Here is a 14,332-nt window from a genome sequence, read left to right as displayed (position 1 = left end):
AAATACAGAAAATGAAGATTTACTTTATTGTTGGAGATATATTACAAAGTGGTTACTTTTACAAGCACATACCAAAGTTGGAAGACCAAAATCTTCACAACCACTTATTAAAAGTTATCTTTCAGATATAAGATATGACAAAATGAGTAACTGTCAAAATATCAAAATAGAAATGTGGTAATGAAAGTTGTTGAAAAAAAACAATGTCAATTTAAAAAGTAATTTTATATTTAGTAATTCAGTACACAATTCTCAAAATTCCAAATTTCTATACAGTAAAATGAACCCCTATCCAGATATAAATATGAATAAATACAAGGTCTGTCCAGAAAGTTAGCAAATTTTTTAATTGGCACACCAACTAATGATTGAATCTGAATGCAGCTTGCACAGCTCTCTACCAGCAAATTTTTTGAACTATCTGCCAAAAGCGGTTTGTTCTATCTTCATTTGTTGTTACATGATGTCCATTTGTGTAAACATGTGTTGACTGCACTTTACAATTTTCTTCCCATGAGTGCAATTGAGTGAAGAGTTCTCGGATTGGCTAGGTCTGATAAAAATTTTGTGAAAAACATCACTGGGGATGAGACATGAGTCTATGAGTATGATGTGGAAACAAAATATCAGTCATCACAGTGAGTGGGAAAACCTTTACCATGACCCAAAAAAGCACATCAAGTTCAGTCAAATATGGCGATCTTGCTCAATGTTTTGTTCAATTCTTATGGTGTCATTGACCAGGAATTTCTTCCAGAAGGGAAGACAGTAAATAAAATATACCATCTGGAACTAATGAAATGTCTTCATGAAGCAGTGAAGAGAAAAAGACCAACTACTTGGAGAGAACAGCATCATGACAATGTTCCCATCCACACAACACTGCCAATAACTAAGTCTTTGCTAAGAACTCAACACCACTTGTACTCCAACTTCACCCACACTAATCCTGGCAGGCTTCTTTTTGTTTCCCAAATTAAAATCTGCTCTGAGATGTCACCATTTTGAACCCATGATGCCATTAAGGAAAATTTGCTAGTTGTGCTGCACATCATCCCAAAGAACGTATTTCAGAAAGTATTCTCTTCGTGGCAAAATTGCTGCATTTGGTACATACTCAGGAAAAGACTACTTCAAAGGCAACAAAACTGACTAGCTTCTAGGTAAATGCATACTACTTCCATTTGCAAAGTTCATAAACTTTCCAGACACACCTTGTAAATAACTATTTGATTCAATCAAAGAGTACTTCGCTGTCATGTACAAAAACAAAACTTACTCATAAACTCATTTTTCTATGAAAATAAAATGCTTATTTTAATATTAAGAATAAAAATAATATTGATAATTAAGAAATAATAGAATTCAAAACAATCAGTTCTTAAAATAATACAATGTAAATAACAAATACTCTGATCATAAAAATAAGCAACAATTAAAACAGTTAAACAACAATTCTTATAGACTAACATTAAAATCTTAAATCTGAATATTAACTGTCTAATTACAAAAAATGCATACATAAGTTTACCAAAGCATTTATTTTAATATGTATTAGTTTCAATAATGCAAAATAACTGAATTTTTATGTAAATACTTAATAATTTTTCTAAAAATTATATTTAATTTCAATTTAATTAACTTTTTATGTAATTAAATTAATTTAATACAGTAGACTCCATTTATTGTAATCTTTTTGGAACTAACCTAAACAAATAAAAATAATCAGCTGATAACATTGAGCAAGTTAAGTAAATAAGACTATAATTACCGTGTTTTTTTTTTTTTTTTGCGTATAAGACGACTTTTTAACCCAGGAAAATCTCAAAAGTCAGGGGTTGTCTTATAGGATGAGTATATCCCAAACTATATTTTAACTGTAAAAGTCGGGGGTCGTCTTATACGCCGGAAAATACGGTAGTAAAAGTTCTGGTTTTATTGATTCTGGCATTAAATGGACAAGTTAAAATAATTAAAAATTGTATAACTTGAGGACATATTAATTATAACTATTTTCTGTTTTATTTCAGAATGAAGTGATGATTTAAGACATAAGACTCTTGGCACATCCACTTTATACAGTATTGTATTTTTTATACATTTGTCTGCCAATACATGTCTTGGGTTTCCACCCATCTTCCATTGGCAAAAATACAAATTATTACTATAAATTAAAAATAAAGACACAGTTTCAACAAAAGGAAAGAATTATAATTATTATTATTAATTCATCCAATACGACTTAAATATTGTTTGCCTGCTACTGTCTAGAATGTAACCAAAGAAATGCCAACAATTAAAACTATTGTATTGTGAGCAAATAATAATAATTAAAATAATTAATGTTTAACTAAAGAACTCACTAAGACTGATGGATTAAAAAAACAGCTTAAAAATGTGTATTTACCCAAAGATAATGTAATGGAAATTTAGTTATTGTTAAGTGAAATTATCATCAGTCCAAAAACATTTAAGTGAAATTTTAAAGCATAATTTAACTTAAATGTTTCTGGACTGATGATAATATCCATGATTACAAGAAGCAGGGTCTACTGTAATTGTTGACATGTACAGTACAATGTAATAGAAATATAGTGTATATGACAATCTAGTTTAATATTAACTATCTTTAAAAATTTTATACATGTTATTAATAAAATAATGTATAAAAATTTATTATTAACCTACTAAATATTTAGTATATTTCTGCCATAAATCAGGAACTAGACAATTATCAGTGATAGCTCGTTCATATATACATTGTACACGTGCAGGATCCTTTTCTTTTTCTTCAAATTCTATGTAATTATAATATTCTTGTAAGTGAGGAGATTCTGAAGATATCTGTAAGATAAATGTTTTATTAAATAATTATTATAAAATTTTAAATAAATAAGTGATTTAAAAATATTTTTACAATTATATTACAAAATTAATTAACAATCTTATTTTATAAAATGAATTTTAAAATATACTTCTTACTAAGCTATCTTCAAACTCTTGTAATCTGAATAATTTTTTCTTTGCTTTGTTATATGATTGTTCAACTGATGGAGGAACTTCACCATCAATCCATTCTTTGTATTCTTCATAAGTTTTTTCCATATCTACAAAGTTTACGCAAAACACATTTAAATTACTTAAAATATTACAATAAGTAAAGATGAATAATTATCAAAATAAATAAATAAAGATGAGTATTAAGATAGATATATGCTTTAGTCCTTTATTTCATATGTTAAGTATAACTTGTCTATTTGGACTTTCTTTTTAAATAGGACTCGTTATATCACAAGGGAGTGAACCCACACGAATTCATATTAAAAGATTTTTATTGTAACCTTAATCTATTTAACGATTAAGATTATGATAAAGATTTTTTTAATATGAACAGGTTCCATACAGATAATTCCATCTGTGATTCGCCGACATTCCCTGACTTTCCATGACCAATTATAACATTATTCCCTGACTTATTAATGTTTCTGCATTTTCCCTTTTCATTATGTAATATTAGGCCAAGTTTATTTAAGCCCATTTTGTACACAATTATATACATTTTTTTATTAAAACCACTTTATTCACTTACAAAAATCAAAAAACTTTGCGTAAAATCGATTATGCAATTAGCTATGTCATTTCTATGTAATATAAAAAATTTCAAGATTTAATTTAAATTAATTCATAAATTTTATTTAAATAAGAAAAAGACTTGCATCATAAAATCAAATTTTCTTAAAGCAAGGAGGTGGTAAATTAAAAATAACTTAAAAAGAAGAAATCACATGCTATTTTTGGTCCAGCATGAACCCATTCAAGGTCATTACATATCTTCCCATCTCTCCCAAAACTTATAGTGGGAGTGGTGGAGTTTTGACAAAAAAGTGGATGGTTGTTAATGGTGTTTTCGAAAACTCAACTTTAACTCTATGGTGATATTTTGGTATACTTCTAAAAAATGTGGACTTCCGAAATTCTGCGAGCCATCCAAAGATGAAAATTTGCAGTTAGAGAGAAAACATATCAAGATCATCAATCTGTCAAAATTGGCAGGGTTATTATACAATGAATAAAAAAATACGTGAACTGTGCAAGGTCTGCCACATGGTTCAAAATGTCCCATACACAATGTTGTTAAGCCAACTGACAGTTTATTGCCTTCCCCCATGGCATCAACTGATAGCAATGAGTTAACCAAATGTCATGCAAGTAAAAAAAATTGGGAGGGCTGTGTATGGGACACAATTGCAATTGTTTAAGGTGTGAATCTGTCTTTGTGTTATTAGAGGAAGGATAAGATGTAAATCTATCAACACTCAGTTTTCTTACACACACTATATAACAGGCATGGGCAAATGTGGCTCTTTTTGAGTTACATGCGGCTCTTGCTAAAAGTGTTAATTTCTGTTTTTTATTATTGTTTTTACAATTTTATTTTTATAATTTTGTGAAAATATGTTCATTAAACAAATTCAATATTTGTTTTATATTATATTTATATTATATAATAAAATTGTGCACCTTACCATACTATCCGCCACGACAGTACAGAACTGTGGCTCCCATGCATTTTGCAAAACCTACATTTCGGCTCCCACCAAACTCTTGCTTCCCCACCCCTGCTATATAATTTGCATCATTCAACATTAGTTATTTTGGGCTTTTCTGATTCCTTTTAAATTTTTATTTTCAATGATATATATCTCTTACATTTCTGTTTGTATTTCCTTTGCAATTTCTTCGACTGCACACTTATAAGCTTATAACTTTACAAATTCTATTTTATCAGTTATTATTGCTAAATAATATTGTAGATCCTGTCATTCTGTACAAATTGACACAAATTTTGATGTCCTACCTCTTCACCATCCAAAGTTTCACTGCCCAAATGTTGTGCTGCATTGCCATTTTCAGTGTTCACACATAACTGCTACCCCTCCCCTGCATCACTGCACCCCCTACCCACCATTTAAATGTGGACATAAACTTCCTATCCAACAAAATTTAAATTGTTAGATTATTGTTTATAGTTTGCAAGATATAAGCAGGACAAATATTGCCATTTGTTTGGTTGCTTTAGTTTTCATAAATTTTCCTATACCGAACCAAATTTAAGTGTGTTCAAATCAAAAAGGAGCAAGAGTGACAAACAGATTCCACAGCATGACTTCCCATAAATTTTTCTGATAAAAATCTTATTCCCTGACTTTCCAGGTCTGTATGGACCCTGTATGAATTTGTGTGAATTTACTCCCTTCTTTGTTGTAACCTTGACAATAAAGGTTGTCAATCAAGTGGTATCAGTGCTTCCAACCTGAGGGCTTCAACCTTGATGATGATAAATGTGAAGGGCATCCAAGGACTGTGGTAATTCCAGAAAAGATTGATGCTGTGAAGGCCATGCTTGGTGAAGACTGACAGATAAGGACCAGAGAGCTAGAAGGCAATTCAATATCTCACATGGGTCAGTCATTACTATCTTGCAAGAACATCTGAATTAGGAGGAAGCTGTGTGTATGTTGGGTACCTCATCAGTTGCAGCTGAACCACATGTGAATTTTTGAAAGTTTATGCTAGAGAAATTTAATGATGGAAGGTCAAATAGTTGCTAACATACTGACAGATGATGAAATCTGGATTTACTATTATAACCCTGAAACTAAACCCAAAGCAAGCAGTGGGTAACTAACAGCAAGAATGTCACCATAAAGTTTCTCCAAGAGCACAGCATTGGAAAAGTTATGTTTGCATTATTATTATTATTTGGGTTAAGTGAGATATACTCGGTTAACACCGGTGGCTGTGTACTATGCCAAACCAAAGTCAAGGCATAGTAACCAAAACAGAAATTAAAGAAGTGTATCAGTGTGTGTGTCTGTATTCAGAAATTTTCTCACAATATGACATGTATTCAATATAGTGGCCTTCTGTAGTGTGATGTATGTGTTTCTACTCAATTCTAATGTGCCCAGGCTTTTGTGTAGTGTGTGTGGTATGACACCTGTAGAGGAGAGAACAACAGGTACAATAAGCACCCTATCCATCCTCCACAGATGCCTTATTTCCTGGGCGAGTTCTGTGTACTTGCTAATTTTTTCAGTGCATGCGTTTTGTATATTGTGAGTGTTTGGAATGGATATGTCTATAATGTACGTGATTTTATTGTGTTTGTCAATGAGTGTGATGTCTGGCCTGTTGTGGTAAATTGTTTTATCTGTGATTATGGCTCTGTCGTAATACATTTTGTGCATGTTGTTTTCCAATACTGTCTGTGGAATGTATTTTTAGTACGGTTCGTGGATGTCTACTAATTTGTGTTTCTTTGCAAGCTCTTGGTGTATTATATTTGCTACTTGATTATGTCTGTGTAAATAATCTGTCTGTGCCAAGAGCTTGCAACCAGAGGTGATGTGTTGTATAGTTTCTGGCATGATGTGACATTTTCTGCATTTGTCATTTGTGAGTATGTGTTTTCTGCAGTTTTTAGTATTTATGACCTGACCCTGTATGGCGATCATGAATCATTATTATTATTATTATTATTTTTTTTTTTGCCATTACAACATCCTTCAACCTGTTGTCCTGGAACAAGATGCTACAGTGACCAGGGAATGGTACTCTTCTGTTTGCTTGTGAAAAGTGTTTCAGTCACTCAAAGAAGAATGTCTAAGATCCAAGCTACGATCCATCATGATAATGCTCCTGGACATAGAGCCAAAGTAATCCAATTGTTTTTGGAGTCCAGCAAGCTAGTCCAGCTTCCACAACCTGCTTATTTGCCAGACTTGGCACTTCGTAACATGTTCCTCTTTCCATGGATGAAGAGGAATTTGAAGTGAAGGAAATTTGATTCAAAGGAAGAAACGGTAAATGTGATGACAACAGAGTTACTCAAGTTTTCAAAGGTGGATTTGTAAGGCCATTTTTTTGGACTGGTTTCAAGGATAAACAATACATTGATTTCAATGATAAATAGAGAGATCTGTATGATTCTGTATACAAAAATGAATGATATCTGACAACCATAACAAGTGTTTTTGGCAAAAAATTTGCTGAAAACACTTATGCTCCCATAATGACTGCATTAGTATTAATTTTACTCTTAGTTAAAAAAGAAACAATAGATTTAAAATTTTCAACATAATTACCAAAAGAATAATCAAGTGAAATAAAAAGATTATATGAAAAATATAATGCATGTATAATGTTTCATTGTATGTTATTAAACTGCAGATAGAACTTTCATTAATCAAGCATTTCTGATATTTATAGACTAATGAATAAAAAAAATAATAAGGCAAAGTAGTAACGTAAAAAATTGCCCATAACAAAAAAAAAAATCATGAATTAACTCTAATACTCAAAAAGCTGCACTATGAATACACGAATGTATGAAAGATCTCAAACTATATTATGCCCTTTGTAAAACTTAAGAATTTCTCGCTACTATTTTACTCTAAAACATTTTTTATTTAAACAAAGTCTTAGGATTTGTTAGTTTTTATTATAATTATATGATAAAAATGTTTTATCAAATCAAAACCAATTTTATTTATTTATTTAATGATAAGTTCAAAATAAGAATCTTTCTTAAACATTAATAAAAAGTTTACCTAATAATGGAATGGAAAGTTGGCGATGAAATATGGACATGATGCGATTTGTCTGCTGCTTTATTTGTTCCTGTTGCTCTGGACTAGAAACAACATCAGGTGAAGGCTAAATCATAATAAATGAGCAGAATTTTAATGAATATTAAAACACAAACAGAATTAGCATAAACCATATAAATACATATATTTAAAAATTATTTATCTTTCATATATTCATATTAGTATTAAGCAAGATTTATTTATTTCAAAAAACTTATCAAACATTTCTAAATTTGAAATAAATCCGAGAAAAATGACAAAAAGATAAATAAAAACAAACATTTTTGAATTTTTCCTATTATGTATATATATATATATATAAATAATAATTTTAAAAATACTACTAATTTATTTTTGTATGCACAGCCTTCAGTTCTTCAATCAACAGCAAAGTGTTTTTTATTTTTGAAATGAATCAGATAATTAAATTACACTATTTTAGATTTGTTTATATTCTTCAGATATGCAAATCAGTAAGAAATACAAAGGCATATAAAATATTTTATTGCTACTGATTACCAAGATTACAGTGTAAACGAATTATATTCAAAAACTGATTTACAAAAAAGTTGTTCTTTTATATAAATGAATTTTCAAGGATTTTATTAACAAATATAAATAAAATACCAGGATAACAGTTAATTATCATACATGTAGAATAAACACTAAAATAAAAAATAAAAGTGTCTTCATCTTTCATCCTTCTTCACACTTTCAGGATCCAACAATAGTCTGATGAAGGCTTAGATAGAGTTAATCTTTTCTTTGAGATTATTGATATGCAAAATATTAAAATTCTTTTGATGACAAAACAATTAAAAATATATATTATGCTTTTATTTTTTAATTTATTATTTCTTCTAATAATTAATTGTTGTCCTGATACTTTATTTATAATTGTAATATATAAATCTGTGTTGAAGACCATAGGACATTCCATCTTTATCAAGGGAAATGGTAACTGTCTCTTCTTTCATTCAACACAATTGTAATATACATTTTTTATTGTATTGTCATCAAAGAGATTTTAATATTTGTTTGCGTATCAAGGCAGACAAGCTTCTCAACAAAAAGGTTGATTCCACTGAAGCTCTCACCAGATTATTGTTGGATCCTGAAGCTGTGATTATAAAAGGACAAAAGATTAAGACACTTCTATTTTGTAATTTAGTGTTTCTTCTATATGTGTGATAGTTTACTGACAAAATTATTATCAATCATTCTAATTGTAAAGAAGAAACATTGATTACATGAAAATGGATGCAAAAAACTTATATTCTATCACTCATGAAACATCTAATAATACTTAAGTTCAGTGCATGCAGATTTCCACCACATAATGCAAATTTCACCCCATGGCAATATTTTTATCATTTGATTGCTGTTGACATTTGTAAAAACTTGAACTAGTCAGGATAAATGTAATTAACTCAAGTTACCATATATTTTACTACTGGTCTTAAACTTTCTGTTAACAGCATCTTTGTAGCCTACTGCAAGGGAAGAGTGCAACAATTCTATTTTGTAAGCCAACACAGGAAATCAATTAATAATTATATATTAACTATTCTACTGGTAAAAAAATGTAAATAAAAAAGTGTTATTCTGAAAAATTTATTTAATTATTTAAAAAATTTTTTTATTTTGTAAAAATCATATTGTTTAATATTTTTCAGGACTATTAAATAACACCACTAAACCTTCAAAAATATATTTAAAATAAATAAGTTGTGACAAATATTTTTGATCCAATTAAAATCTGCGTCAGGTCAAAAACGAGAACATATTTTTGACCCCGGCAATGAAAAGAGCAGGAAATTTCAACAACCAGATATACCTTTGGCCTTATGATCTAGGTCAAAGGTCAAGATTATTTTAAGGTTACATTATAAGCTGTTTCTAATGGGAAACCAAATACTTTTTATTACTGGAATAGGCAGGGAGGTAAAAGTTACATTTACATGGAAAAAGTGGGAAATTTCACAATCAGCCATGACCTTGAGTACCCCAAATCTGACCTCTGAAGGTCATCTCAAGCGTGATCATTTTAAGTACGGCTCAACAAATGCATCAAAGTGGAAGGGCATCATTTTGAACATATGTTATAAAATTTTCCCCTGAAACCAACACCTCAAACAATGGTGAAAAGCAAAGTGACTCACCAAAAACAAGCACTGCGATAATGAGAGGCAAGAGGACTCACTGAAAATAAGCACCTCAAAGGGAGCAGAAAATTACTGAGTCCACATTGTTACTCTTGGGTAGTGCTAAAAGTAGTGAATGCTTTTAAAGGTCAAAGTAATAAGGTCATGAAAAACTGTAACCTTTACCTCCCTGCCTATTCCTGTAATAAAAAGCATGGTTTCTCATTAGAAACAGCTTATAATTTAACCTTAAAATAATCTTGACCTTTGACCTAGACCATAAGGTCAAAGGTATATCTGGTTGTTGAAATTTCTTGCTCTTTTCATTGCCGGGGTCAAAAATATGTGTTCTCATTGAAAAAAACAGACTTGACCCTCAAATGACCTTGAAGGTCACCAATTGATTAGCCCTTCGAAACCCTACAACTTTTGTCTATTCCTTTTCCCCAAAATAATGAGATCCTATTAAGTTATTTCATTGTTTCAAGATAAAAAACTCACCCTGTATATTAGAATGATATCAGTATTTTTTTTATTAAAAATTTTTGCATTTATGCAAGTATTTTTTAAAAATTATGCAACTTAGAATCATATTGATTTTTCACAGAAAAACAAAAGTAAAAATTAACCAGTTTCATCCAGTATAAATAGAAACAAATAATTTGCATAACAAAAATTAACTACAATTTGTTGTTTGAATAATAAAGCATGAACATTAAATGCCATGTAAATCTGTTACATGGTCATCTAATCCTGTTGAAAGTTTCCTAAAATATAAAATAAAAATATTTTAAAAAAGAAATAAAACAAGCAAAAGCAAAACACAAAGTTTCAGTTTCATTTTTGATAGTCATAAAACTGCATGTACACTTTCCAGAATAAATGTGAAATATGCAAGAAAGCCAGTTGAGTGACCATCGTATAAGCATTAGTTGATTGATCATTAAGCACAGGACATTGCATGTGCAGCTTTATGTTTATATTTATGGGTTGAATGGTCATTTGAATTGCATTCTTCTAAAACCTTTTATAAATTCATGTTTGTTCCAAAAGGACGTTCCGTCGGGTAACCGCTCCGTTGCACCTGAGAAACTCAGGAGTTGGAAAATGTTTGTGCAGAGATTGTTTTTTGTTTATACACACCAGAAATTGGTTCTGTGGTCGTTATTACATTTATCCTGGTGTGGTGTGATGTAACTAACTAAGTATTTATCTGAAATAAACTTCCATGAAACATTGAAACACTCAATCACTTATTAAAAAAATATATAAATAAAAGTTTTTCCCATCATAATATTAGAAAATGATAAACTATATTTAGAGTAAAAAATAATAACTTTCCAAATATTTATTACTAATGGGTCTACAGGAATTAAAAATTAGAAACTCTATAATAAATTTATGATAATTTATTAACAAAATCAAAGATAGCTAACCATTTCTTAATTTGTTCATACTAATTATTCCTTTTAGCTTTAAAAATTGTATTGCAAACAAACAAACAAACAATATTGATAGATAAATTATTTGTTTTAGTATTCCCCATTTCCAAGAATTTTTTAGTAACCAAAAAAAATTATTCTATTTTTAACAGTAAGAATTTAATAAAAGAAAAATTGATGTCTCTGATAAATTTGAGAAAGTATAATATATATCGAAAATTTTTTAATAAATGTAATAATAGAACAAATTCATTACTAATTAACAAAATAACTATTTTGAAACCATTAAAATAATTTCAATTATATATATCTGAATGTACTAGGCATGTTCAGAAAGTAAGTGTATTGTGACCATAACGGGCTGTGGTTTTTTGTTTTTTGAGGGTTGGCAACACTAAGTGGTAGAGAGAGATCTTCTGACGAAGCGAGCATCGCAGGAACACGATAGTACGTAAACTCACGTTGTAGTGTCCAGTTGCATGAAAGATGTCGGTAAGAAATCCCGCCAAGTGTGAGCCACGTGCTGCGATCCGCTTCCTACTCACGGAAGGAATAACACCTACCAAAATTTTTTTGCAAATCAAAATGGTTTATGGTGAACGTGTTATGAACAGAATGAGTGTGTTTAAGTGGTGTAGGAAGTTTAGTGGAGGCAGAACAAATGTTCATGACGAACAAAGGAGTGGAAGACCTTCCACTTTGACTGATGAGTCAGTGCAAAAAATCGAGGAAACTGTTTGTAAAGATCGCTGATTGACAGTGGATGAAATTTCTGTGATGTTTCCACAACTCTCCAGAACTCTCTTATACAAGACACTCACAGAAATGCTGGGATACTGGAAACTGTGCACAAGATGGGTCCCAAAACAGCTGACAGAGCAGCACAAGAAAAATCGGGTCAATAGCACCCATGAGTTTCTTGAGCGACTTCAATTCGAAGGTGAGGATTTTCTGAGCTCTATTGTGACTGGAGATGAAACATAGGTGGCTCATTACACGCCTGAGTCAAAAAGATAGTCGTCACAGTGGCATCACACCAATTTCCCATCTGCCAAAAAATTCAAAACCACAATTTCAGGCAAAAAATCATTGCCTCAGTGTTTTGGGACCAAAAAGGCATCATTTTGGTCGAATTTCTGCCTCAGGGGAGACCATCAATGCACAATGATATTGTGAGACCCTAAAAAAACTCAAAAGGAGCATTCAATACAAATGGAGGGGAATGCTGATGAGAGGAGTGTGCTTGTTGCACGACAACGCCCGTCCTCACACAGCCTTAGCGACCAAGGCACTCTTGGACTCATTTGGTTGGTATGTTTTGAACCACCCCCCCGTATTCCCGACTTGGCGCCTTCAGATTATCATCTTTTCACCTCCCTGAAGGCACACATGGGTGGAATTAAATTTTCAACCGACGAGCAGGTGCAGAAAGAGGTTCTAAAGTGGGGGAAGGAGCTGGCAAAAGTTCTTCAAGGAGGACATGAAGAAGTTTGTGCCACAGCTCACCACATGCATTGAACGAAATGGCAATCATGTGGAAAAATAGTCAACAAGTGTATCAATAATGTCCTGTAATTTTTTTTCAAATACACTTTTTCTAAAAAAACATAAAAATCTAGTACACTTACTTTCTGAACATGCCTCATATTTCACAATTACTATTAATTTCTTAACAGAAGAATACTACAATAAATTGCTTTGCTATAACAAATACTTACTTTGATTGTATTTAAGATGACCAATTCAAATTCACGAAAAGCCTCCCAAATAAGTGCACCTTGAGTAACATGTAACCCAACAGCAGTAAGTGCCCTCTCAAAAATATTTCTTACATTTTCCAAACCATCTTTTAATCCCATGTTACCAATAGAAACTTGAGCATATTCTAACCAAATAGGAACAGCTAAAAATGCATAAAAAATTCATGTAACACAAATCTTTTTACAAATGTATTTCTGTTCATAATAAATAATTAAAACAATTTTTTTTAGCTTGTTTAATTCATAACTTTTATAATCAATTTATCCTTTAAAAAATAAAAAAAATTTGTCTTTGTTTTTGTCGGTTGCCTTGGATTTTGTTGGCGTGTCCATATAACCTCGCTGCCAATTTTGCAAAAACAAAGGGCAACCCATGCATTTTCCTGCTCAGTGTGGTGTTGTTTCTCATTGTGTGGGCACTAGCCCGTGCGTCTAGCCAAACAACTTTTCTATGAAAGTTGGATGGCCGAGCAGTCAAGGTGGCAGCCAACTGCTCTGGGCGACCCGGGATCGAATCTGAACGGGTCAAAAAATCCCCAAGAATTTTTTGAGTGGTGGACCATCCAGATATGTCAGGCCCCATCCTCGCCACCTGGCCGCCCCATTGTGGGCCTAGCCAAACCCATAATGGGCTTGCTAAAATAAGCCGTCTTAGTGCCCACAGGGTGGTAAGAGTTTAAAAAAGCCAAATAATTCCATTGCTTTCCTTTTAGCTCCATCATGGGACCAAAGAAAGATTCCAGAGCCAGCATCCTTTCGAATGCCCTGTTAAATGTTAATTTATTCATTACATTAGTGTTTTATATTCATTTTACATTAAATTCTTATTGTTTTTACTATTAAACAGTATACTTAATATATAAATATACTCTATAAAATGTGTTTTTGGTATGTATTTCGGAGTGTGTAGAACGAATTAATTGGATTTACATTGATCCATATGTAAATAATTGCCTCGGTTTTTGTTGGTTTCGGACTTCGCTGACTGTTTTCGGATGGATTATCGACGAAAACCAAGGTATCACTGTATTTTATTTTGAATTAGTACATATTTAAACAAACAACAGATGCTAATAAAAAATTTTATATTCATTTATTTTAACAGATAAATTATCATCTCTATGAGTAACATAAGAACAAACAAATTATAAAATTAAATCACTTTGATAATTTAGAATAAAATTACTTACACATATAATCTTTTACAGCTCGTTCAAACAAATTATTTAAAGCTATCTTTTCTTCTTCAGATGAAGCTATTTTCGCTTCATCTGTTAACCATTCCAACCATAATTCTGAAAAGTAACTTTATTTCGTTATTATGTTATACATAT

The 14,332-nt window shown here is 31.1% G+C and overlaps 1 protein-coding gene and 1 non-coding gene across 2 annotated transcripts in view; both read right to left on the bottom strand.

The window, feature by feature from the left end:
• LOC136980153 (squamous cell carcinoma antigen recognized by T-cells 3-like) overlaps window positions 1-14,332 on the bottom strand; it is a 69,352-nt gene that overhangs the window by 33,051 nt on the left and 21,969 nt on the right. The window contains 5 exon segments of the mRNA XM_067276201.1: window positions 2,689-2,844; window positions 2,983-3,107; window positions 7,614-7,719; window positions 12,957-13,141; window positions 14,189-14,293. Coding sequence (XP_067132302.1) covers window positions 2,689-2,844; window positions 2,983-3,107; window positions 7,614-7,719; window positions 12,957-13,141; window positions 14,189-14,293 — 677 coding nt within the window.
• LOC136980245 (U6atac minor spliceosomal RNA) lies at window positions 8,519-8,636 on the bottom strand. Its single transcript, XR_010881521.1, has one exon. It is a non-coding gene; the product is annotated as a U6atac minor spliceosomal RNA (small nuclear RNA).

Source organism: Centruroides vittatus, unplaced genomic scaffold (assembly GCF_030686945.1).
Source record: "Centruroides vittatus isolate TY-2023 unplaced genomic scaffold, ASM3068694v2 contig_680, whole genome shotgun sequence".
NCBI classification, from domain to species: domain Eukaryota; kingdom Metazoa; phylum Arthropoda; class Arachnida; order Scorpiones; family Buthidae; genus Centruroides; species Centruroides vittatus.
This window is presented reverse-complemented; position numbering and strand designations above follow the sequence as displayed.